The sequence below is a fragment of the Grammomys surdaster genome, unplaced genomic scaffold (assembly GCF_004785775.1).
Source record: "Grammomys surdaster isolate TR1022 unplaced genomic scaffold, NIH_TR_1.0 125876, whole genome shotgun sequence".
Taxonomy (NCBI): Eukaryota; Metazoa; Chordata; class Mammalia; order Rodentia; family Muridae; genus Grammomys; species Grammomys surdaster.
In genome coordinates this window covers 721,670-744,355 of record NW_021620701.1, presented here as the reverse complement: position 1 = coordinate 744,355, position 22,686 = coordinate 721,670, and the positions used below count along the sequence as shown (strand labels likewise).

At 43.9% G+C, this 22,686-nt stretch overlaps 1 protein-coding gene across 1 annotated transcript in view; it reads right to left on the bottom strand.

The window, feature by feature from the left end:
- The window catches only part of Map1b (microtubule associated protein 1B), a 96,583-nt gene extending 74,256 nt beyond the window's left edge, over positions 1-22,327 (bottom strand). Inside the window, exons 1-2 of the mRNA XM_028790198.1 lie at positions 21,986-22,327; positions 13,851-13,952 (exon numbers count right to left, since the gene is read on the bottom strand). Coding sequence (XP_028646031.1) covers positions 13,851-13,952; positions 21,986-22,169 — 286 coding nt within the window. The 5' untranslated portion in view covers positions 22,170-22,327. The remainder of the gene's footprint in view (positions 1-13,850; positions 13,953-21,985) is intronic.
- Between the last annotated feature and the right edge of the window lie 359 nt (positions 22,328-22,686).

Sequence of the window (22,686 nt, the reverse complement as noted above, 5' to 3'; positions counted from 1 at the left end):
TTCTTAAAGGAAAAAAGCAGAGTTCTGGAAAATAACGGTATCCCCAAAAATAATTAGACATATTTTCTATGAAATGATAGAGGGCTATCTAAAGTTGAGTGAGGTATCATGCAAGGAAGCAGCACCATGCTGATCTACGAAAAGGAAATGGTGGAGATAGCCAGCCTGGCGGACACTGGAGCATCATCACTTCCTACGATCCCTGTAAGCAAAGGCAGGCAAGAAGATGCTGGGAAGAAAGCACCTCTGAGGACCTCTCAGAGCACTGTGATTCCAATACAGCAGAACATCTGGAACAGGTACAACCAAAACCGTTGAGTTCTGGTGCCCAGATGTTTGCGCTGGTTTCTTTCTCTGGGCCCTGGAGTTTCTGCTGTCACCAACCACTTGCCACTAATCACGTGTCTCTAGGTGGCCAGTGAAAACTTGTGCCAGCCTCTAGCTTTTCTTCTTACATCTCAGCAGAATAGTGTAAAGCCTTATGAGAAATATTAGCACATTCATAGTAATTTCTACTTCCTTACTCCTATTTCCTAAGCAATAGAGGATAGATTGTAAGCTTTTGGTGATCCACACAAAGTCTACAACAAAGCAAAACAACCCTGCAAACTCTACAACTTCTAACACTAGGCACTGCAAACTGCTAACTTAGGAGACATAAATAGCGACCATCACTCATCTTGAACACAAAAGAAAAGACTTTTAGTGAATTTCATCAGTGACGTCACTTCCCTTATCCTTGGTGGATCTACTCCTCTGCCATATGCTAGACACTACACTCTCCTCTCCTCCTTAGCGGTTTACTTGTGTGGCTGATAAGTGCCTCTGCATCTTGATGGACAGTTAGTTCCAACCACAGGAGGTTGTGTGGGGACAAACTCATTTACTTATTTATCACACCACTATTAGCCCTCCTATGTGACAGAGCCCCAGACTTCCCAGACAAGTGATTCTACACATCAGGGACAGTGAACCAGTGAGTGTACATAATTGCATTTTTGATTCATCCCAGCAAGTTCTTCTGTTCTATTCTGATGTCAAAGAACTTCATATAAACACATCTTGGCTTGACCCATTGGCTATGCTCATAGTTAACAGTTATGGCTACCTTTGCATAGAAAGCATTTTACCAAATCTATAAGTGGCATTTTTTTCTATTGGTTGTTATAAAAAAAAAAAAAGCAGAACATTATGTATAAAAGGACTCTTAGAGATAAAGTTTAGAAAACAGTGACGTTTACAATTTATCCACAAGAGCACACATCTACTTAGCAGAGGTGATTCAAGGTCAGAGTCTCCGTCCCAGGCCCACCTGTGGAGGGCTCTGCCCAGCACTCTCAGAAGTTGGCTTTTAGCCACTTGTTTTTGTCACATCTCTGAAAGTTGATAGTTTGTAAATAAATATACAACACCTTCATGTTTAAAGGAAATCTATAACAAAGAAACTGCTGATAAGGTAAGTAATGGCAGCACGTTTTTATTTTTTTATGTTCTACTCTGTAAAGTGATTTGAGTTTATTGAGCTGGTGACTCCTCATGAGTCATCACCTCGACCTTGTCAGCCTAGGTCCTGACATCACCCACTAAGGCTCTTTAACTTAAAGCCTCTTTGTCTCTGTGGTTAGGCTATAACCGCATTGCTTCTTTCTCTCAAGACATCTGGGAAAAGAGCAGGATCTGAAAGTTAGAATCCTGGAAGTTTTCAGTCTGAAGCCTGCTCTGTGATTAATTTAAGGTCTTGCTTTTACTTACTCAAAGTATGTTTTTGTTTAATTCCTTTATTATTTTTTTCTTTCTGAATTGTAAATTGGAACTTCTGTTGTTTTTGTTTCTAACTAGTGTCAAATTTGCAAGGAGTTCTGTGTAGCAGGCATAGAAAATCCTTTTGCTGGGTAGTTTGCTAGGTTGCCAGCAGCAGCCGGTTTAAGGATAGAGTCCTATTTCTAGATGACCCCATGGAGTGAGTTAACTTGATACATTATTTCATTTGTATTTATACACTGGAATGATATTCCAAAGGCACAAAATAATCTCTGTTCTATGTATAAAACAATAAAACAAAAAGCAGACAGGACATAATAGCATAACTGACAGTGATGTAAGGCTTATTTTAAAAACAAAACGCTGACATTATGCCTAAAAATAACCCAAACCAACATGATTTGAAGAAAACACGACTGTGACCGGAGAGTAGGGAGACATGCTATCTCAAAAAAAGTGAGATGGAAATATGAAAGTGAGAGAGAAGCAGATGACACGGGGGTTGTGTGTGAATGAATGGTGTGTATGCGTGAGCGTGAGCGTGAAGGCCCAAAGCAAGGACAAGGTGCAGTCAGACGGGGAGGGGCACATGCTACACTTCCACAGAAAATGTTTTTCTCCTAAATGGGAGTATGTTCTACATCACAACACGAAGTATATTTTAGCAAACACATTGATCAGTGATAGTTGGTTACCGTTATCAATTACCATGTACTGTCCCAGGAGTATGTGCTATACTTTCACACAAGTCACAGTGTAGAGGGGTTTTCATCAGCCTGGCCAGAAACACGTCATGTTTCACTGTGATGTTATGGTATCTCTCAAAAAAAACCTGTTTCCCAGATCCATTAGGAGCTTGTGCAACCTCTGTTGCTTATGCTCATATGATGCAAAACTGTAATTTACAAGCAAAGTGATACACCCTCACACACTTCACACACACACACACACACACACACACCAAATATAAGTGGAAATGTAAGTAGCGCCAAAATTACCCTTAAAAAATTCATAAAATTTAAAGATATTTTAGGCAACAAACTTTTTAAAAACAATTTCACTTTTCATTCCTTTCAGATCAGTGGTTCTCAACCTGTGGGTCACCCCTTTCAGGTCAAACAATGCTCTCGCAGGGGTCTCTACCAAATATCTAGCATATCAGATATTTACAGTATGATGTATAACAGCAGCAAAATCACAGTTATGAAGTGGCAATGAAAATAATTCTGTGGTTGGGGAACACCACAGCATGAGGAAGTGTATTACAGGCTCTTAGCATTAGGAAGGCTGAGAACTACTGCTCTAAATCTTGGCTGGATTTTGTGTTTAGTGGCTTCCTAAAGGACTGTGTGGGGGAGAAATCAACTATGCTTTACATTACACTTTCACAGAGAAGACATACAGGAGGGAGAGCGTGGCTGGGCTCTGTGGCCCCTTCAGTAATGCTGCCTGCTGGCCTGTGCTTCTAAGTGACAATACTTGCTTAAAGGGTGAACTAAAAAAGAGAAAGATAAAGACATCTCATCCAGACTCTTTCCACTCTGTTATCTCTAAAGACATCACTCTAGAAAGGAGAAAAAAGAATATATTCCCAAACCCATATTTACTACAAATAGTTTATATCTTAGATTCACGTTTAAAACTGATTTAGGAATTCTAAGTGAATTCTGAGGTATTTGCCTAAAACAAACAAACAACAACAAAAAACCCTGACTGCATCATTGCATTGTAAAACTTGGGGAAGAATAACCCCACAAAGTGTCATAAACAGAACCTCTGAGTGACTGACTACCATACTGTTGTCAACATACATTATCACCAATGGTGTTAGTATATAAATAAATCATTCTTTCAAGTTTCAGCCTGCTCTGTATGGTTTTCTGTGAACACACAATAATGTCATCTAGGGTTGAATAAATAAATTAAAACAAGATTTTAGAAAAAAACAATAATCAAATTAGAGTTGGGACAAATTCAGCCATTACTTTAAAGGCCTTATATGTAACCCAGGTGGCCTTAGCACACACAAAGGCAGAGGCAGGCAAATCTCAGAGTGTGAGGCCAACCTGGTCTACAGAGCTCCCTCTGTAAACAGGGAGACCCTGTCTCAAAAAACCAAAATTAATTAATTAATAGATTAATAGATTAATAGATGATAGATACATGCATAGATATATAAATAAATAAGTATATGAATGAATGAATACAGACTCAGATGGCAATAGCCAATCACAAGTCATATTACCATAAAAATCACTTTTCCATCTGGATAACCCCAGCTTTCTGGTAACGATCACCTGCATGCACATTGTTGGTAATAATCTGATTTGATCATAGCTCCCCAAGGGTATTTATATCTGCGTGTACTGGCTTGTTAAATTATGCCCTGTTAATTGATGGTTCACATGACAAGATATCCATAGCTGATGATACTCATTAAAACGCAGGCCATTCTCAATTATGAGCAACAAACGATGTGCCTGGGACTTTTAACCCACTCAAACTACACTTAATCCCCACATTTATAAGCTGCAGTCCTCCGGCCTTCTTCCAAACACTTGTGCATAAGTACTTACTCTGAGGTATTAGGCAGCACCAAATGCCAGCGTGCACGTTCTTGTTTGAATGGGAAAAGACAATGACATTATTTCCTATTTGGCATTGCGTAGATAAAAACACCCACAGATCTGACTTTTGAAATTACTTTCCACACAGGTGTCTGCTGTTGTGCAAATATGATTAAGTTTTGTCTGGTTCACACTTTCTACAGGGAGAGATAGGAAAAGGCTAGGACAAAGTCCCTATCCTGGGAAGTCACTGCTCTGAGCATCTTAAGGCTATGACGACTGACGGTCCTAGTAGATGGGACAGGCAGATTTTCTAAATAAGGTTTCTTTCATAGACCTTTTAAACCTGGTTTTAAAATGTGTTAAGGGGCTGAAAAGATGGCTCAGGGGTTAAGGACATTGGCTGCTATTCCAGAGGACCCGGGTTCAGTTCCCAGAAACCACATGACAGCTCATAACTGTCTATGTAACTCCAGTTCCAGGGGATCTCTCTCTCTCTCTCTCTCTCTCTCTCTCTCTCTCTCTCTCTCACACACACACACACACACACACACACACACACACATATTCAGGCAAATATAATCAATGCATATAATAAGTAAATAAAATATTCTTTAAAAAGAAAAAACTGGGCATGATTGCATTCACATGCCTTTGATTCCAGCACTTAGGAGGCAGATGCAGGTGGATCTCAGTGAGTTCAAGGACATCCTGGTGTACAAAGTGAGTTCCAGGACAGCCAGGGAGGACACCCAGGGCTACATGGAGAATTCTGCTCTTGGAAAAAACAAAAATAGAAACTAATTAATTAATTAACTAATTAATTAATTAATTAATTAAAATGTGTTAAGCTGGGCCAGGTGTAGTGGCATATGCCTTTAATTCCAGCACTTGGGAGGCAGAAGTAGGTGGATTTCTGTGAGGCAGAGGCAGATGGATCTCTGTTCTACAGAGCAAGTTCCAGGACAGCCAGGGCTGCACAAAGAAACCCTGTCTCAAAAACCCAAAAAGCAACCAACCAACCAAACAGCCAAACAAAACAACAATAACAAAACATATTAAGCGGAATGGAGGACAAGCCTGTCTGCATTTCCGTGTTGGGACTGTGGTAGCACCCATGGCATCCTGGGTTACAGAACCTGGAAGTGGGCTCAGAAAACAGCTTCACTCTTTTGCAAACTGTGTTCTGCTGAAGCCCCCATCCACAGTGGAAGGGACTGGTCAAATTTATAATCAGTCAGTAAGACTGAAGCAGTTCATGCAGAGTGACTTATGCTGCTACAAAAGAAAGACATGGCTGACAACAGGCTCTGATAGAGCCAGGCACACTGCGCACGTCTTTCAGAGCCTTCTGAAGAAGGGAGCCAGTCCTTTCCAGCACGTCCACTCTAGCCCGAGGGTAGTGAACCAGCTATTTCACACGTATGTCATGGAACTTCGCTCAGTCAGGATCGCCTCTAGTGTCTCCCATTCTGTCACTTCTCCAGCACTCAGAATGAAGACAGTCTGGAAGTGAGGCACCTACTTCCCGCCAGAGTTTTCTTACGTCATTTCCCAAGTCATGAATCCTTAAAATAACTATTTCCATCAATGAGCTGAAGGACTTAACTCTACAACAAAGGTTCAAACTAGGGAATACTTGAGTTTGGATTCAAAATTTCCCAGGCCACAAAGAGGTTTCAACATCTATGTCCCAAACAGCATAGATCATATATTTTGGACCATATTTATGCACATTTAAAAAATTTTAGCATGTCTTCAATAAAAGAAATTTATATAGATCGCTCTCACAAATTTCTGGTCTGTATACGCTATAACCTTAGCTGTCTTGTTTATAAAAATAATCAGAGCCAACTTTCAGGAGAGGATTCACCAGTAAGTCAGCTTACTCCAGCAGAGTTCCAAACCTAACTGGGCTTGCTGCATATGTTTCAAATGACAGACTGCTTGACAATGGCATTGTCTCAAAAGACACACCACACAATGTACGGAGACTGGCTTTTTTCCACAGGATCAGGATAAAACTCTCTGCCTCTGCCTCTGCCTCTGCCTCTGCCTCTGTCTCTCTGTCTCTGTCTCTGTCTCTCTCTCTCTCTCTCTCTCTCTCTCTCTCTCTCTCTCTCTCTCATGCACGCACGCACGCACGCGCGCGCGCGCACACACACACACACACACATAAACACACACATCTTTTCCTACTGAACTGCACTACCAACATTCTGAATTTTGCACTGACTAACTCCTTGGAATTCTAGATGAAGAACAGTCAGTCCTGAGTCTAAGCAGGCATCCAGTGCATCTTTCCAGTGCAGTTAACTGGCAGTTTGCACTGGTCTTTCGAAAGCACGTCCCCCAGCTAAGAGCTTGAAAATGTTGTAAAGACTCCACAAGATGGCTGCAGAGCTGCTCACTGTACCCATATCGTCCACCTACGTGCAGGACATAGCCCATCTTTGATCTTTTCTATCAGTTCTTGTTTTATTTTTACCAAATGTGATTTTTTTTTTCTTTTGCTGAATTTCAGGAATCCAAAGGCAATAGTGGCTCAGGGCCAGGCATGGTGTGCTGAACACTTAGTAGGAGCCATTCCATCCTATACTAGTCTTGTTAGGTTCTCCAAGAATCTATGCATTTGGGCCAGACATTCAACAGTGCTGTTCTCATGACTACTAAAATTCCATTTTTTTTTTAAAGGAAAGATTGGCTTAAGAGCAAAGGGCAGACATAGAGCCTTTCCTCCATGACAGTAAGGGCAGTTCTTAGGATGCTGGGTTTTATCTCAGTCCTTCTACATCCTGTGGCAACAGTTAGCAGCAAACTCCATTTGAATCTTTTAAACTGAGGTGTGGGGCACTTTGGGCTTTGAGTGTTTGCTTCGAATCACATACTTCTCCTTTTAAATCCCATCCTGACTCTCTTGTTTTATTTTCTGTGACCATTTGTCTCACTAGTTCTAAGTGCAGGCAATCCTTTGAGCCCTGGAAGAGTTTATTAAAGTCACATTATTTTTGTCTTATTTGTGTTAGCTGCCCAGGGCCCGCAGCTCGTTTTTAAGGTGCCTCCCTGGGGGAAGTGCTCCTTGCTTTCCCACATGTCTCCAGGACCAAGGAAATATGACTTCACACACAATAGCGATCACCCTCAGACTGCAGTGAGAGAACAAAACCGGTGAGCCCTGGAGTACGATGTTTGGAGATTCTTGATGGTTGCCGCGGTAGCGTTTAATTAGTCTTGGGTTGCTGCTGGGGGCGGGGTGCTGGTACCTGGGCAACCTTTGTCATCACAGGTTGGAACATTCAAAACATGGAGCTTGTTAGGTTTTTCATTTCACTCCTGGTCTTTAGGAATAGAGTAAAAAAATCTCTTCTCTCTTTCTCACAAACACACACACACAGACACACGCAAACACAATATGTAAATTATGGAAGTGCTTTCTTTGTAAAATAACAGTGAGTTTTAAAGGGATGATGTCTTTTCCCATCTAAATTATGAACAGCAGGGATGTCTTCTCCCACATTATCCTTCACCCCTCTTTGCTTATTAATAGGTACTCAATACCACGTGCCTGAAATCCAAGAAGCAATCTCTCAGTTTGTGTTTAATCTATCCCTCATCTGCCAGTCTCTCTAGCACATCGACACAAATGTCAGACACGGACCAAAATGATCCAAAAGGTGGCCGTAAGCAAGTGTGGGTCTTTGGGCCTGGCAGTTCGCTGCTGTTGTGTGTTTTTAGACCCTGAGTAAAATCACGGGCACTTTAATCCCCGAAAAGGAAGAAAAATGCATGGAGGCCGCCTGCGATGTCCCCTCACTGAGCAGTGACAGCAGCTGCTCCGGAGTGCACTTAGCTGCACTTAATGGCCGGTTATTGGCATTCCCTAACACGGTCCCTGAGCCCAGGCAGTCCACTTCCTGTCACAGGCCTGCCTATGCTGGTCCGTATGGAGTAGTTCCACAGTGCCCATTAGGAACGGCTTGAGAGCCATTACTGTCGGCAGACTAAAACATCCTTTCTACTTAGGTTTAAAAAAAAAAATGGAGATGAATAGTTATTTCTAGGTGGTGTGAACAAGCTGTCATTACCTCCCTGGGGGATGAAGGCCCCGAACACAGCAATGACACGGTGGTTTTTTTCCTTTATGTTGGCCACACCTGTGCCAAAGGAGGGAAAACGCCTAGTGTGATAGGGTGTGAAAATAAAGAGCCCCTGAAATTTCAAAGCCAAGAGGCATGCTGATCTCCCAGGTATCAAGCCTTGTGCCATAGACTCCACAGGACTCTGAACGGTGTGACTTTGGACTGCTTTGAAAATGGCAGGCTATGTGCTGTGGTCTGCGCTCTGCAGTTGGAAGGGGACAATAGGACAGGGGCAGGTAGGGGCAAGGGACAGATAGCAAGCAGGCTGCCCACCCTGCAAGCAGGCTAGGCAGGTTGAGGAGGAGGGCCAGTGGAGGGTTTGTGATAAAATAACTCTTTCCCAGGCAGGGACCATTTACCTCAGTGAGTCTGGTTATTTCATGAAAAATAAGGCTTGCCATTTTAATGAGTTCCTCCTGTCATCTTGGACAACGACATAATGAAAAAGGACAAAGGAGCCATGTGGGTGTGTGGATAGGGACCCTACCCTGAGTACATACGTACGTAGGACAGAGGAAGAAGCCGGATAGAGCCTTGCCTAACCTGCAGTCACAGGTTCCCTGAATGGTAAGTTAGTCCCTTGAATACAACGGGATGATGTATTTGTGTGCTTTATTGCTTAAAGGCTGAGAGCAAGGCTGAAAAATACATTCATGACTCTCCACTGTAGAGCAATGGATATACTCTAAGCATACACAGCTAAGTCATAACGCTATCTAATATCAGGACTAGACACGGAAATGGGACAAAGCCTAACTAAGATCATGGTCGATTTTTTTTTTCTTACTCTGCAGGCCAATGTTAGACATGAGACCTTGAATCATTAAGGTGAAAGGAAGGAAAAGACTCGCCTGACTGAAACGTAAAGGATCGATTTTAATTCTCTAACCTAAACCAATCTCCGGAAAGGATATTTTTAGCACAGACCTAAAGATGCTCACCTGCGGTTTGTTTATCTTTCATCCTCTACCGGAAAGGCACGTGTTCCTAAGCAGAACTGACCATGTACACATTTCAAAATCAACAAGGACAAAAGAAGGCTTTTGTGAATGTGCTCTAGTAGCTAGTAGCGATAAAACTAACTCAAATACGCCGGAGTTGTACTATTTATTCAGCTGACTAAGAAAGTAAACCACAGGAAATGTGAGGCTCTTAAGATTGGCAGACACTATAGTCACTGGTGGGTTGAAGAGAGAAGAGGAAGCAGCGGTGGATGCAGAGGGTGAGGTTTGGAGGGACTGGGTCATCACAGTAAAGGAGACAGCTAGGGCTATCACCCTATATCATCACCCTTGTTTCCGGCATGGTAGGCCATGTTGCAAATGGTCTAACCTCTACTCTGGCTCAACTCTAGCACTGTCTTCATTTTGCCCAAAGAACTGAGGGCAGTGCTGGAAATATATCTATGACTAAATGAGAAGATTCTTGCCCCTCCAGACAAAAGAAGAGCTATGTGCTTTCTGAGAATGCCAATGTCACCTGCTTCTGAGGATCATCTTTAATATAAATTAAAAATCATTACAAGAAGGAAGCCAGCCATATATCTGAACTTGGTATTTCCCACAGACAATAATAATCACCACACACACAAGACACACATATTTTCCTTGTGAAGATGGGAGATGGCTACTCATGTATATTTAGTTCCCCCAGAAGGTAGGCTGTAATGTGTTCATACACATTCATTCAACTGGCCTTCATGACAATGTTATGAAGCAGAAGGAAGCATTCCGACTCACAAACAAGGAAACTGAGACATGAAATGTTTAAGTGTCCAAAGTCATTCAGAAACACCCATGATAAGGCTAAGAACAAATGTGGGGAGGTGGCTTCAGAATCTGTAACTGTATTGTAATGGTCAATTACAATCTGTAAATTGTAATCTGTACTGATGGCAAGGATCTGGGTTATCAAAATTTTTAACCATTTTAAAGAACAGAGAAAAATGACAAAGTGAAAAAAAAAAGAGAGGATTGAAATTGGTGTTCTTTTCTTTTGTTTGGGAGATCTCTCTCTCTCTCCTTTTTCTTTCTTCCTTCCTTTCTTTCTTCTTTCCTTTCTTTCTCCCCAATACAGGCAATTATGGGATACTGTCTATGCTCTCAGAAGATAAGTTCCCCTATGCACCAAGATCTACAGTTAAACCTGGGAAAGAAACAACAGAAATGAAAGCAAGTCGAATTCTATGCATCATGGCTGCCTTGAGCTTCCGTAGAACGCTTTGTAGATTCTTACTCCTGGAGACCTGCAACAATGACTCGAGTCCACCATCATTAGGTCACAAAACTCACATCCATGAACAAAAGCTTTATGATAGTGTGTGGATTCAGAAAGAGAAGGACATATAAGATAGTGTTTTATGTCGCAAAGACTCAGCTGCAGAGCTCTCTCTTGAGTGAAAGACTAGGTTGTTCAGGACCACTGTGCCTATCAGTCCAGCTCTTAAGTGGCCAGAAAGATTTGATGAGGGAAAATCCCACAGGGAATGGCCTTGGTACACAGCAGGAGTGTTCTGAGTGATCTCGAAAGCCAGTCCATGCACAGCTGGTTTGAGATACTGGCATAGACTTCAGTGACTGACCAATGTAAAAATCACATAGTCAGCACTCTACAGGATTTCAAGTTCTCTAGACAGACGTTTTGAAGAGCTCACACTGTGCCAACCCATCTACGTACAGAAGGCAACCTACATTCCAGCTCCCGAATGACTATTCAGGGTGATCTTGAATGAGACCTGATTTGTCTCCCAATGAACTCCAAAGCCATAGTACAAAGTCTAAACTAGTATGAGAGTTAGCTCCATGTACATGCCTTGCCTTTTGCAATTTAAGGCAACCACCAATTCTTCCTATATGACTTCTGATTCCTAAAAATAACAAAAGAAATAACATGAATGTAAAGCAGATCTAATTATCACCTGAGCCCTTGTCTCCCCAGTCTCAGAGGATAGCCAATATCCTACTGTAATGCTGCTAACAGTAAACCAACCAACAAGGGCAGGGGTGGGAGGAGGGACCCGTTTGATGCCTAGGGTGCAGGACTTTACGCCTTCCAAGAACAGAAGTGTGACAAAGGTCATGACTATGCTATTACTCAGCTCATCTTCACAGTGTATGGCACATGCTAGCTTCTATTTAAATAGTTTTAAAGTGACTGAATGGCTTTTTTGTTTTTATGGCCTTCATCACTCATTTTATTCCTTCCCTCTAAGTAGACTTAGATTCTTGAAATTCTAACCGAGGGTGACTCCGTTGGTTCCACTGTAAACGGGGTGAGAGATACAACATGCTTTTACTGAGTTTCAAGCTAGTGGGGAAGAGACCACTAGACTTGAACGCACTTAGAATTCTCCAGCATGTTCAAGAAACATCACCAGAGGATCAGTCTTTCAATCTCCATCCACCTCAATCTGTGCCCTTGCCCTTTAACCTCTTTCCACAGCACACCCAAGACCGGCACTAAATTGTGCTTTTGTCGATGACAGGTTGAGGGTTTTGTCAGCAACAGGCTCTAGATTTTGGATTAAAGATTTTAGATTTGGGGGTTAAAGATACAAAAGTCCCAAACCCCCAAATCTTCAAAATTCAAGAATTTTCTGATCTCAAACATTTTAGATAAGGGATACTCAGCCCATAGCACAGTCTCGATTAGAAAACTTCATGACTCCACAGGGGCACCACTGCCTCGGCTCTGCTCAGAGGGGAGCTGGATCCTGTACCACCCAGAGAGGGACAGTCCTAACATTGACCCACTCTGCAGATGGCTATAATGCCAAGGATTCTGTATGTCCAGAAGCCAGTCCCCAAACCAGCACTGAACACTTCACTGGCATTGCTAGATTGGTGACCCACTCTTAAAGCAGGTGACAGCAAGAGGAAGGAGGAACAGGGTGTATCAGGCTAACATGGCAATTTTGAAAGATTTCTCTTTCTAGTCTCCAAGCCAGGCCTTTAGCCTGAAAAGAGTTAACTCTTCAGCAGTTTTTGTTTTCAACCTTTCATTTTGCAATACACATTTGTCATCATAGGAAGGCAATCCAAATATGAAAGGTATACAATGAAAGCCACATGTGTGTAAAAGAAAGAAAGAAAAAGTCCTACAAAACAGAAAGCCAGAAAGACCTACAGAGAAGGGACAGAAACTTGGCATTTACTTGTTGGAACAAACACACTTGTTGGCAAAGGGTGCTTATCTTTTGTGAGGTGGTTACAGAGATTTGCAAGATAGAAAAATAAAACAATAATGACCAGAGCGAACACCTTAAGCTGTACCCAGCCTTTAGCAAATTATGTGCTGATGGTCCCTAGATAACCCCCCACCCGGCCCAAACCACACCCATCTCATCCACCATCTTCTCTTCGTTTTTATTAACACAGTCAGTTCTCTGCTGGAAAGCTACAGTAGAGGGTCACTGAATGGATGGGTTTTATTCTATTCTCAAAGTCAAAAGGAAAAAGCAGGGGGAGGTGCCATTGCCATATTACCAAGTGAAGAGTGACTCCTGAAGGCATTTACATTCTGTACAAGTGGTTTTGACTCTCAGTGCACATGGGGTAGTGGAATACGATCTGGTCATGTAAGACAGACTGACCTTCATGCCTGATGCTCTGTCAACCCAATAAGAACTCAGAGAGGAGAAGCATATAGCCAGGAAACTCTTGATTTTATATTAGATTTAAATGATAGTCTAGAAATAAAATGTAGTATTTCAATGGTAGCCATTTTGAGAGACACACCTGGGTTTAGAGAGTTCAGGAACCAGAAACTGCCCTTATTATGCCCAAATGGGACCAGACGGGAGAAATGCATAGCTCAAAAAGGAGGAAGAGATGAATCTGCATAAACCATCACCAAAGCCCAGAGATGTGGGCGGGCACATCCTCACGGAGGGAACAGCTTTATATATTACCAACATATGTGTCCTTACCTTTGATTCTCTTATTCTGAAAGCAAGGCTATTTTCACGGCAGCTTGGACCATCAGGTTCTTTCCCACACTAAGGAGCTGAAAACATCTTTTGTGTCTGAAACACCATGTATCCTTTCTCTTTCTAGAGAAGGGAGGTGGAGGATCGTAGGAGCACCCAATCTGTACTCAGAGCTTTGAGTAAAATTGATATTGAAGTAGTCTGTAATCCCTTGAAGGCAGAGTACATTGAAACCCAAAGGGAAATAAGATGGACTTTACAACCTCTCCTAAGAACCCACACCATAAATAATCCACATGGTGATCACTTAAATTCTACTTTTTCAGATTGTGGCTGCTGGCTAAAGTCATTGACATAAATACAAAGAACCTTCTAGGAATGAGAGGAAATTTTCCAGCCAACGGCCACTTCCCTCATCCTGTCAGGAGCTAGGCTAACACTGAACAGAAGACTCACCTGGAACTTCAGGAGAGAATCTCGCGGAGTGTCTAGATACGAAAAGTTTGAGCTCTTGGTCCAAGTTGCACTCGATCAGGTTTGTGTCCCATGATCGGATCCCTGTGGAGGAAAAGGAAGACAGTTGGCAGGCTTCCCGTGAGCCATCTCACTGTGGTTTGGAAAGCATCCCCATGGACTTTTCTCAGGCCTTTTTCTGTTGGGTTCCTTGGCTAGCGGTGGATGCTCACAAATGGGAAAGGAAAGACCCCTCCCCTGGGACACAAGGGAGGAAGAAACATGAGCCTGGAGTTCTGCCCCTCCTAAAACATACATGCAGCAGAGCTTTGGACTGGAAAGCAAACAGTTACTAGGAAATGACAGACTCAAGGCAGGCAGAAGGCACAGAATATGACAGTTGTGGCTAAGAGGCCCCAGTCAACCACCAGCTTCTTCTGATTCCACTACTAAGTGGCCAGTGTCAGATGCAGGTGGAATGGACAGCTGCTATTCAAGCCTCCGTCTCTGTTTTCCAGAGGATGCTCCTGCAGTGTGGGTATGTGATTTCTCCCATTCACTGGTTTCTTAATCCCTTACCCACATCAATCCCAAATTGTGTGGTCTTTGATAAGCAGGTGGAACACAAGGTTTGGTCTAGGGGTCCTATCAGTCATTTAATTTATTCAGTCAGTTGGTCAGGGAGCACTTTTCATTTACAATTGTTGAGTTATAGTGATTTTTTTTAATCCAGGAGAACTTTTTTTACATGATAAAACTCTGGTAGTTTGGGAGTGGGCATGAACTTCCTTGCATTAGCCCGGAAGGAGCAATCAAGGGCCAGAGTAACCCACAGTTAAGAATCAGAACGATTGTGGTTTCCAGTGCTAGCCATAACTCCTTGATCTCTTCTGTACTCTTCTCTCTCTCTCCTCAACCCAAAGGAGGTGTCTACAGAGAACAAGCTATGAGAACCCCGGACAGAAGCCAGGAAAGCTGTGAGTCTCAGAAGCCTAGACAACATCTGTGTATGTGTGTTCACATGTATGTGTGTATGTGTGTTCATGTGCATGTGTATTCATGTGCATGTGCTTAGACATTCCCCAACAGACTGCTCATGATGGAGTCAGCACAGAGCACCAGGACTGTACACTGGTGTGAACATCCTTGACTGCCAGAAACCAATTTCTGAGCCAACAAATATTTATTATCAAACTCCTAAGACAGGCTTGAGCCCTTAGGTGTATAGCTGCAAGAAAACTATCTCTAACCAAAAGGCCAATGATCAATTGATCAACATTGATTGATTAGTATTTGTGCCATCAGCCTAGAGGGTTTACATGGCAGTGCATGACACCCACCTCTAAATCCTTAATGTCTGCCTCCATTTACCACCATTATGTTCCTATCTTAGGGGGAATCATGTCCATTATACATATAATAAATATGTACAGCACATATCTTAATTATATGTCATATTTTGCTTAAAGATATATTAGATATAGACCCTTTAAAAGATTGTACAGCTCAGTTCACTATACATGAAAAGATATCTTCAAATTCATTTTCTCTCTCTTTTTTTTCTCATTTTAATTTTTATTTATTATTATTTTTTTGAGACAGGGTCTTACTACATGGCCAAACCAGCCCAGAACTTGCTCTCACTAGTACAGGTGGCCTTGAAATTCTAACTCCGATGCCTGAGCTTCTAGATTAGTGGACAAAGACCTTTTCCATCAGAGGAACCTTCTCAAACAGCTGTGTGCCCCTTAGACAGAAGGAGAATTTCTCATAGGAATAGCGGGAAAGATTCAGATGAGAAAGAGTTAACATTCCTAAGGAGAGGCTAAATTATAAGGGAAAATTTTATGAGTCTCCCTGGAAACATTAAATGGCCTCACTTTGCATTTGTGCTAATGGAATATTTAAATTTTAACAAGAAAAGCATGTTGAGAGTTTGTGGGTCTTTTTAGTGGAGAAATGATAAATGGCTTCTTTTTGTTCCCCACAGAGCTTGACAGGTTGAGAGGTCTGAATTCATTAGAATATTTTACTTCAACATATACACTCTGTACTAGCCTCGTGTGCAAAGCCATTGAGTTCCTGTCGGAGTGGCTTAATTGGGACCATTGACAGAGCTCCATTTTGTCTCCTGGCTTGTCAAGCCAGGTCAATAAGTTAATAATGAGACATATGTATTTAAATTAAATTCATACTATTTTTCCATCTTTGTTCTAAGTAATGTCTAAATGGCTGCTTTATTTGAATGACTTTGTATGGGGTTGGGCACCCACTTGCTCTTGCGCTGATCTTTGCTATTTCCCCCCTTGTCACGACACCAGTGGTGAATTGTTCATTTTATATTCATTTATGTCTTTTACACTTATAATTTGACAACAGAAAAATGCTAAACTTTAAAAACTCCATTGAGTTGATTTTTTTTTAATCAAACCAGTAGACAGTTGGTAAAAATAACTTCCGGTGTGTAAACTGCCAGTGAAAGAAAAAAATTCAAGGTTCTCTCTTTCTGAGAGAGCAATTTCCAGTCAAAATATTTCTTAACGATGTACAATTGGTGCTTTGGTTTATAAAATAAAGACTATATAGACTCCTTGGTTACTTTAGTTGGAAATGAACACTTTGGAGCCTTATCAGTTTTAGAAATAAAACACTTAGTAATGAGTTGGTCCCTTACGTTGGGTTTTGCTAGTAAAGGGGACATTCACAATGAAGACTGATTGCTTTTGATTGTATTTCTGTATCTCCCCTTCATGCCTAACTGGGAGCCAAAGCTGGAGCCCCTGATGTTGATAAACCCTTTCCATGTTCTTTCTCCCTCTGGACTCTGCAGCCAGAGAGGGGATACCTGGGTGTTGTTAAGAGGTTCTGAAGGAGATTCTGAAGCAGGCAGAACATGCTGTATCTTCTTCATCCTCTTTTCCAAGTATTCTCTATTTCTAAGGGCAAGCTCTTGATTAAGGCTTTGATTTTGTAGCCATCTAAGAGGACTTCGTCCTTCCTGGATTACGCAGGGGCTAACAACTGGAGCAGCTAGAGGTAGTAAATCTCTGTATTTCAAATGCCTGGCTAGGTTCAAGGGGCATCAGGCACTGGAGAATGCTCTAGGCTGCTCCAGGATTCTGGCTCCACTCTGGGAGGCAGGCACTGTCCTGTGTTTATCCCAGGTGGACAGGAAGCATCAGGCCGTGTTTTCTTTTCGTTTCTCTCACCCCATGTGGTAGCGATGCACAAAGAAGCAGCCGTGCACGTAGTTTTTAACAGAGGGAAAAAGAAGGGGAAGAGTATTTCAGAGCTAGTCGGGGTAAGGAAGGAAGATGCGCATCGCATCCTGGGTCTTCCGGCTGGATTATGCAAAGCTTACCCTGATCTTGTAGAAACTTTTTGCACAATAAAACCAAAAAGCACCTCTCCTTTAGTGGATGAAAACTGCATATTTCTAGTAGAAGCAGCAGACCAAAGAAAGGAAAATGAATGGACAACACCATGCACGTTGATGCTCAGACATTCTGTGCATGTGACCGCTACTTGGACCTTTGACAAGTTATTTTCCTCAATGGGCTTTTGAGTATTTCTTATAGGTATCTGAATGATCAGCCTATAATCCTATGATTATACCTAGAAGGTAACTTGAACCTAGGATAGGAGCATAAACCAGAGAAGCAGCTAAAATGCTTTTTAGAGAAAAGATTTCCCAGCTTTCCTTTGACCTAACCTTTGGTTTGCTTTTCTCTTTACAAAGCCAGTGATTTAATGTTCGTCACATATTTGTGAGTAATGTAAACAATGTCTTATGTGGACAGTGCACCATTTTAGAGTATTGGCAATAAAAAAAAACCCTCAAGTCTCAGATAACATCTTAGAATAGAAGCAATAGTCATCTATAAGAATTTATCTCTAAGTCTAAAAGTTAGACATTACTTTTTAAAGCAAGCCTTAGGGAAGGTTCACAATACAGCATCGATTTAACGACCTTCCATTTGAGGACTAACTAGCTTGTGTCTCAGCTAGGCTCACAGAGCCCTTGGTGGTAACACCAATTAGGCAGCACAAGCAAAAACCCATCTGCCTCCTGACTTTGGAAGTGTGAAGACGAATATAATAAATGTAACACATTCTAGCATCTCTTTGTCTCCAACCATATATGGTTTTCATTTTTTTTTTTCCCTTTGGTAGAAGACAATGAAAATTAAATCCCAAAGCTTTTCTGGGTTCTTAAATTTTCTTGCTTACAAATTTGGACAGAACATATTCAGTAAAGCAGCATTGGACTATTACAATGTAACCAGATTAACTCACACCTAAAGATCCAAGGCAGTGGGCATTATACTTATCTATCTTCTCATAAGCACATCTTGCTTATTTCCCATGTCACCTAGAGGGACAGTGGCCTTCTAATCGTAATTGAAAGCATCAGACTGACACTTAACATTCATTAGATGGCTTGGTTTCTTTAGAAAGAATGGCACGAACTGATGAAAACTCACTGTACCATGCTTTAAATTTCAGTCTGATGGGTATTTTTGTATAGAGTCTAGATATTAAAATATACTCAGATGTCAGCATTTTGCTAAGAATAAGGATATCAAGCTACCTCCACATTGCGGACAATTAGGAAGGGACAAATGCATCAGTTGATGGTGTCCCTGATAGTTTGGGATCAAGTTCTATATAACTACATCAGTGTAGATGAATCCGTGCAAGTGAGCACTATTGTTTGAAGCTCTGGAGAAGAAATGATCAACCCTGACTTTGTGCTTTTGAAACACAGTTGAGCAAATAAGAGTGAGCATTCTTCTTCCTTGGTCTCAAGAAGCACTAAGCATCCACACTGGGGTGTTTCAGGCCTGTTGATTAACTGAATTGTTTACCACCCTTCTGCAGGAGTCTAGAGTTATTATTTATGTATTTATGTATTTATTTATTTATTTATTTATTATTTCCTTTCCAGAGTGCTCTGAGTAATCAATCAGAAGGCAAATATGCCAGACTCCAGGGTCTCCAGCTACACAGTGCCTCAGTTTGAATGGGAAAGGAAGAGGAAATAAGAAAGGCTAACAGACGAGAGAGAAGCTGTTTGCCCAGCCCTCGGGGAGCTCACAATCAGAGCTTGAGCCCCCTGGTGCAGCTTCTTCTTGCTTCACACAACATAGCCTGCAGGCACCAGCAACAATAGCAGTGGCACCATAGTGACCTCTGGAGGAGGCCCAGCTGGGATCTGCCAGCTGAAGCAGCAGTGTGCCCTGCCAAGGAAACAGAGCCTGCTCGCCCTGTTGCTAAGTCATCTCAGACCATCTGAAAAGCTGGGGAAGCAGGATTTTCACTTATCCTTGAAACCCGGGCAGTGTGAGCTGCATCGGAGACCCTGGGACCCAGGAGAGCACTCTCTAGAGGATCAGCAACATCTGTTACTACCCTGGAGGAAATGGCTCTGTTCACACACTTGGTTGATTCTTAATGAGATCGATATAACCATTTCAGAAATCCACAACCCCTCAAAAAAAAAAAAAAAAAAAGAAAGAAAGAAAAAAGAAAAAAAAAGCTGATCAAATTAGGCAATTAAAAATCAGAAAAGCATGGTGATTGCAAAATGAACATTAGGGTTGGTGGGTGGGGTGACGTCTGAGATCCTAGCAAATGGCTTTCTTAGCTGGACAACACAGGTGTCCTCACTCTGAAAATTCAGTGAACAGTTCCTCTATGGGCTGTGCCTTTTCCTCTCTCTCGAATACTTTCTCTCTCTCTCTCTCTCTCTCTCTCTCTCTCTCTCTCTCTCCCTCCCTCCCTTTCTTTCTAGTGTTAAGAAGACAAATCTGGAATTTTAGGACTAAATGCTAGTAAAACCAGGACGTACAGCACAAAAATCCTTGACTGCATCTATTTTTCCCCTCCAACAGAAAGAAGCTTGAATAAATCCTTGACCAGAATACCTAAGGAAATGATCAAACCCAGTAACAAAGCGGGAAGATAAATGTGGTTGCAAGGTGATGGCTGAGCCGCCTCCCTGCACCAAGAGGTGCCCACAAGTACATGACTTGTCAAAGACAAGGTCGGAAAACTGCCTGCTGAATCTGTGATGTTAGCCTGCTGGCACTCCCATCCAGACTGGATCACGCAAGTAGTGACACTGCGGTACCCGTCCTCCTGTCACTGGTTTGCTCCATGACCTTGAGTCTGTCCCTCACTCTTCCTCCCTCAGGTCTGTCCGCAAGCTCTAAAAATGGGCGTGATGATTCCTCTCCTGGCACCACAATGGGTGGTTCTGAAAATTCTGGAGATGAAAAAGCACTTCTTAATGGACTATTTCCCAGAAATATTAAGTTAAAAATGATTTTAAAACAGTCATTAATTCTCACAATAGCCACACCCAAAGTCAATACTTGTGAGCTTTTCCAAGGATAAAAACGTGCAAATAAACTAAGTTTGAGGAACAGATCAAAAGCCCGTAGTCTGAAAATGAAGGATTACTGAGACGTTCAGAAAAAGCATTCCACTTCTGAAATCTCTTATTCTTGGTCTTCCCCTCAACTCCCAGATGAAAAATCACGGCAGGCTTTCTGCTCACTTTTTTTTTCTCTCTCTCTCTTTTAAGCTGAAAGGGAAAATCCGTGCTTTAAAGTTAAACAAAAGAACCGGGTCTGCAACTCCAATCCCCACCCCGAAGCCTTTTGTTCTGGGGACTAGTAGCCATTTCCAAATGCAGAGGCAGGTGACAAGCTTTTGTTTATTTATTTATTCATCTAAACCAAAACCATTTCATCCATCTTTTATTGGCGTGTGGGAGGGAGAGGGAAAGGAGGACTGCGTGAACGCCCTTTGTCCGCCTCGGGCTGCCGTAGAGACCGCAGTGCGGACTGCACCACGCCCACCAGCCGGTGTCTCCTGGCAGAAACGTTTCAGCACCACCCCAAGAGAATAGAGGCTGGAGCTGTACCCGGACCCGGGGGCTTCTGCCACGGATGAAGGGAAGGGAGGGATGCCGAGGAGGGCGGAATAAGGCAGAGGCTAGAGCTGCCCACCTGGGGGGTGGGGAGCGCAACAAAACCGCTTGCAGTCAAAGGTGGGCGCAAGGCTCGGCCAGAGCGAGCTCCGTGCCAGCCGGGGGCGCCGCAGTGCGGGGGCAGGTGCGGCTGTCCAGCGCGGGCACTGCGGCAGGCCGGGTGGGGCTGAAGGGCGGGCCGATCGTCGCCCGCCCAAGGCTGTGCCCTCCTGGACCCTCCCAGCCCCGCCCAGGGCTCCCCGGGAACCGCTATTCCGATACCGCAGAGCCCGTTCCTGGTGCGCGCACCAGCCCAGGAGCTAACCCTACCCTACCACCCCCTCCTCCCATTCAAGTTATGGACCCTGAAGCTGAGACTTTTCAAAGAAGCCCACCCCCGCAACCTGGGGTCCCATTGTCCTTTCTGAAAGCTGCAGCCAGGACTTCAGGGGCAGGAGCGAGGCAGAGCTTCGTCTAGAAACAGAGCGTAGACGGGTTCCACGCCTGTATCCTCGGGGGCTGGGGGGGGGGACCGGGCGTGGCCCTAGGACTAGCCTAGTCATTCCCAGGAAAATAAAGGATCGGTAAGTTTTAAGTCAGAAAAGGCATTCTTCATTCTCAGAGGGGTGTGTGTGTGTGTGTGTGTGCGTGTGTGTGTGTGTCGGGGGCGGGGAGCACGAGGTGACTGTGATAAAGACGATTCCCATGTGGGCCTTGGCACATGGTGTTTTGACCCCAGGTTATCCGATAAGGGGAGGTGGGTCCCAGCCTTTAGCTAGGGCGAGAGCGGAGCTGAAAGAAGAGGGTTTGCTAGGTTCACCCCACCCTTTCTCCGCCTGCGGTTGCGGTTTTATTATGGCCTCCGCTCCGCTGACACCTGCATTTCACTGAGCATGAGAGGAGGTGGCCAAGTCGGCGGTGGCCACGGTCCTAGCCAGGTGACCCATCCCCCAGGGCTATTATAAAGATTCTCTCTCTGGATCTCAAATAAAAATAATTTAGAAACTAGCTCAGAAAAAGAGTCCAGATGGAGTGTGGGAGGTGGCCCGGAGAGGCGTGGGTGCGGGGCGTGCGGGAGAACAAGGTGGCCGTCGCGCCCTGGGTGGGGTCGTGCTGGCGCGTCTCCCCACTCACGCCCCTGGGGGGCCTCGGGACCGCTTACCCAGCTCGATGTTGCCGATGGCACGCCTCAAGTGCTCTTCGGTCACCGTCTCGCCGACCACCACCAGCAAGTAGAACTTGCTGTCTAGGAAGCGGTGCGACAGGCTGGGCGAGGTGGACGCCGCCGGGTTGCCGATGCTGCCCGATGGCTCCGGCTCGGTGGCTTCCACCACCACGGTCGCCATCCTGCCGGCTCTGCTAAAGCCTGGGAGAAGTGTTCCTCTCCCGCCGCTCCTCTGCTCTGCGGCAGGAGAAAGGATTATCTCCGAAGGTGCTGTCTCTGCTCCGCCCCCTGCGTCCCCCCTCCTCCCGGCGCGCGTCGCCTCCCCCTCCGCCCTCTCCCTGCGCGGAAGAGAGGAGCGGGGAGTGAGAGGCCGGGTAGGCGGTGCCGTTTATATGGAGACTAGGCTAGGAGCCTGAGAGGAAGAGGAGGAGGAAAGGACCACCCGGCACGTCCTCGTGGTGGCCGCCTCCACTCCTCCAGCCTTTAGCCCAGGGCTGATGTCATCTGCAGCAAATCATTTCGCCGGCGGCCCGGAAGCTGGAAGGACGAGGTGTGTGGACAATGGTCTGGGCAGGGCCAGGAGCCAGGCTCTGGGGGACCCAGAGAACTCTGCTGCAGCCCCGAGGGGGTCTGCACCACCACCTTTACATACACACACCTTCCTTGCCCCAAACCATCAAGCTGGCTGTACCGGGTCG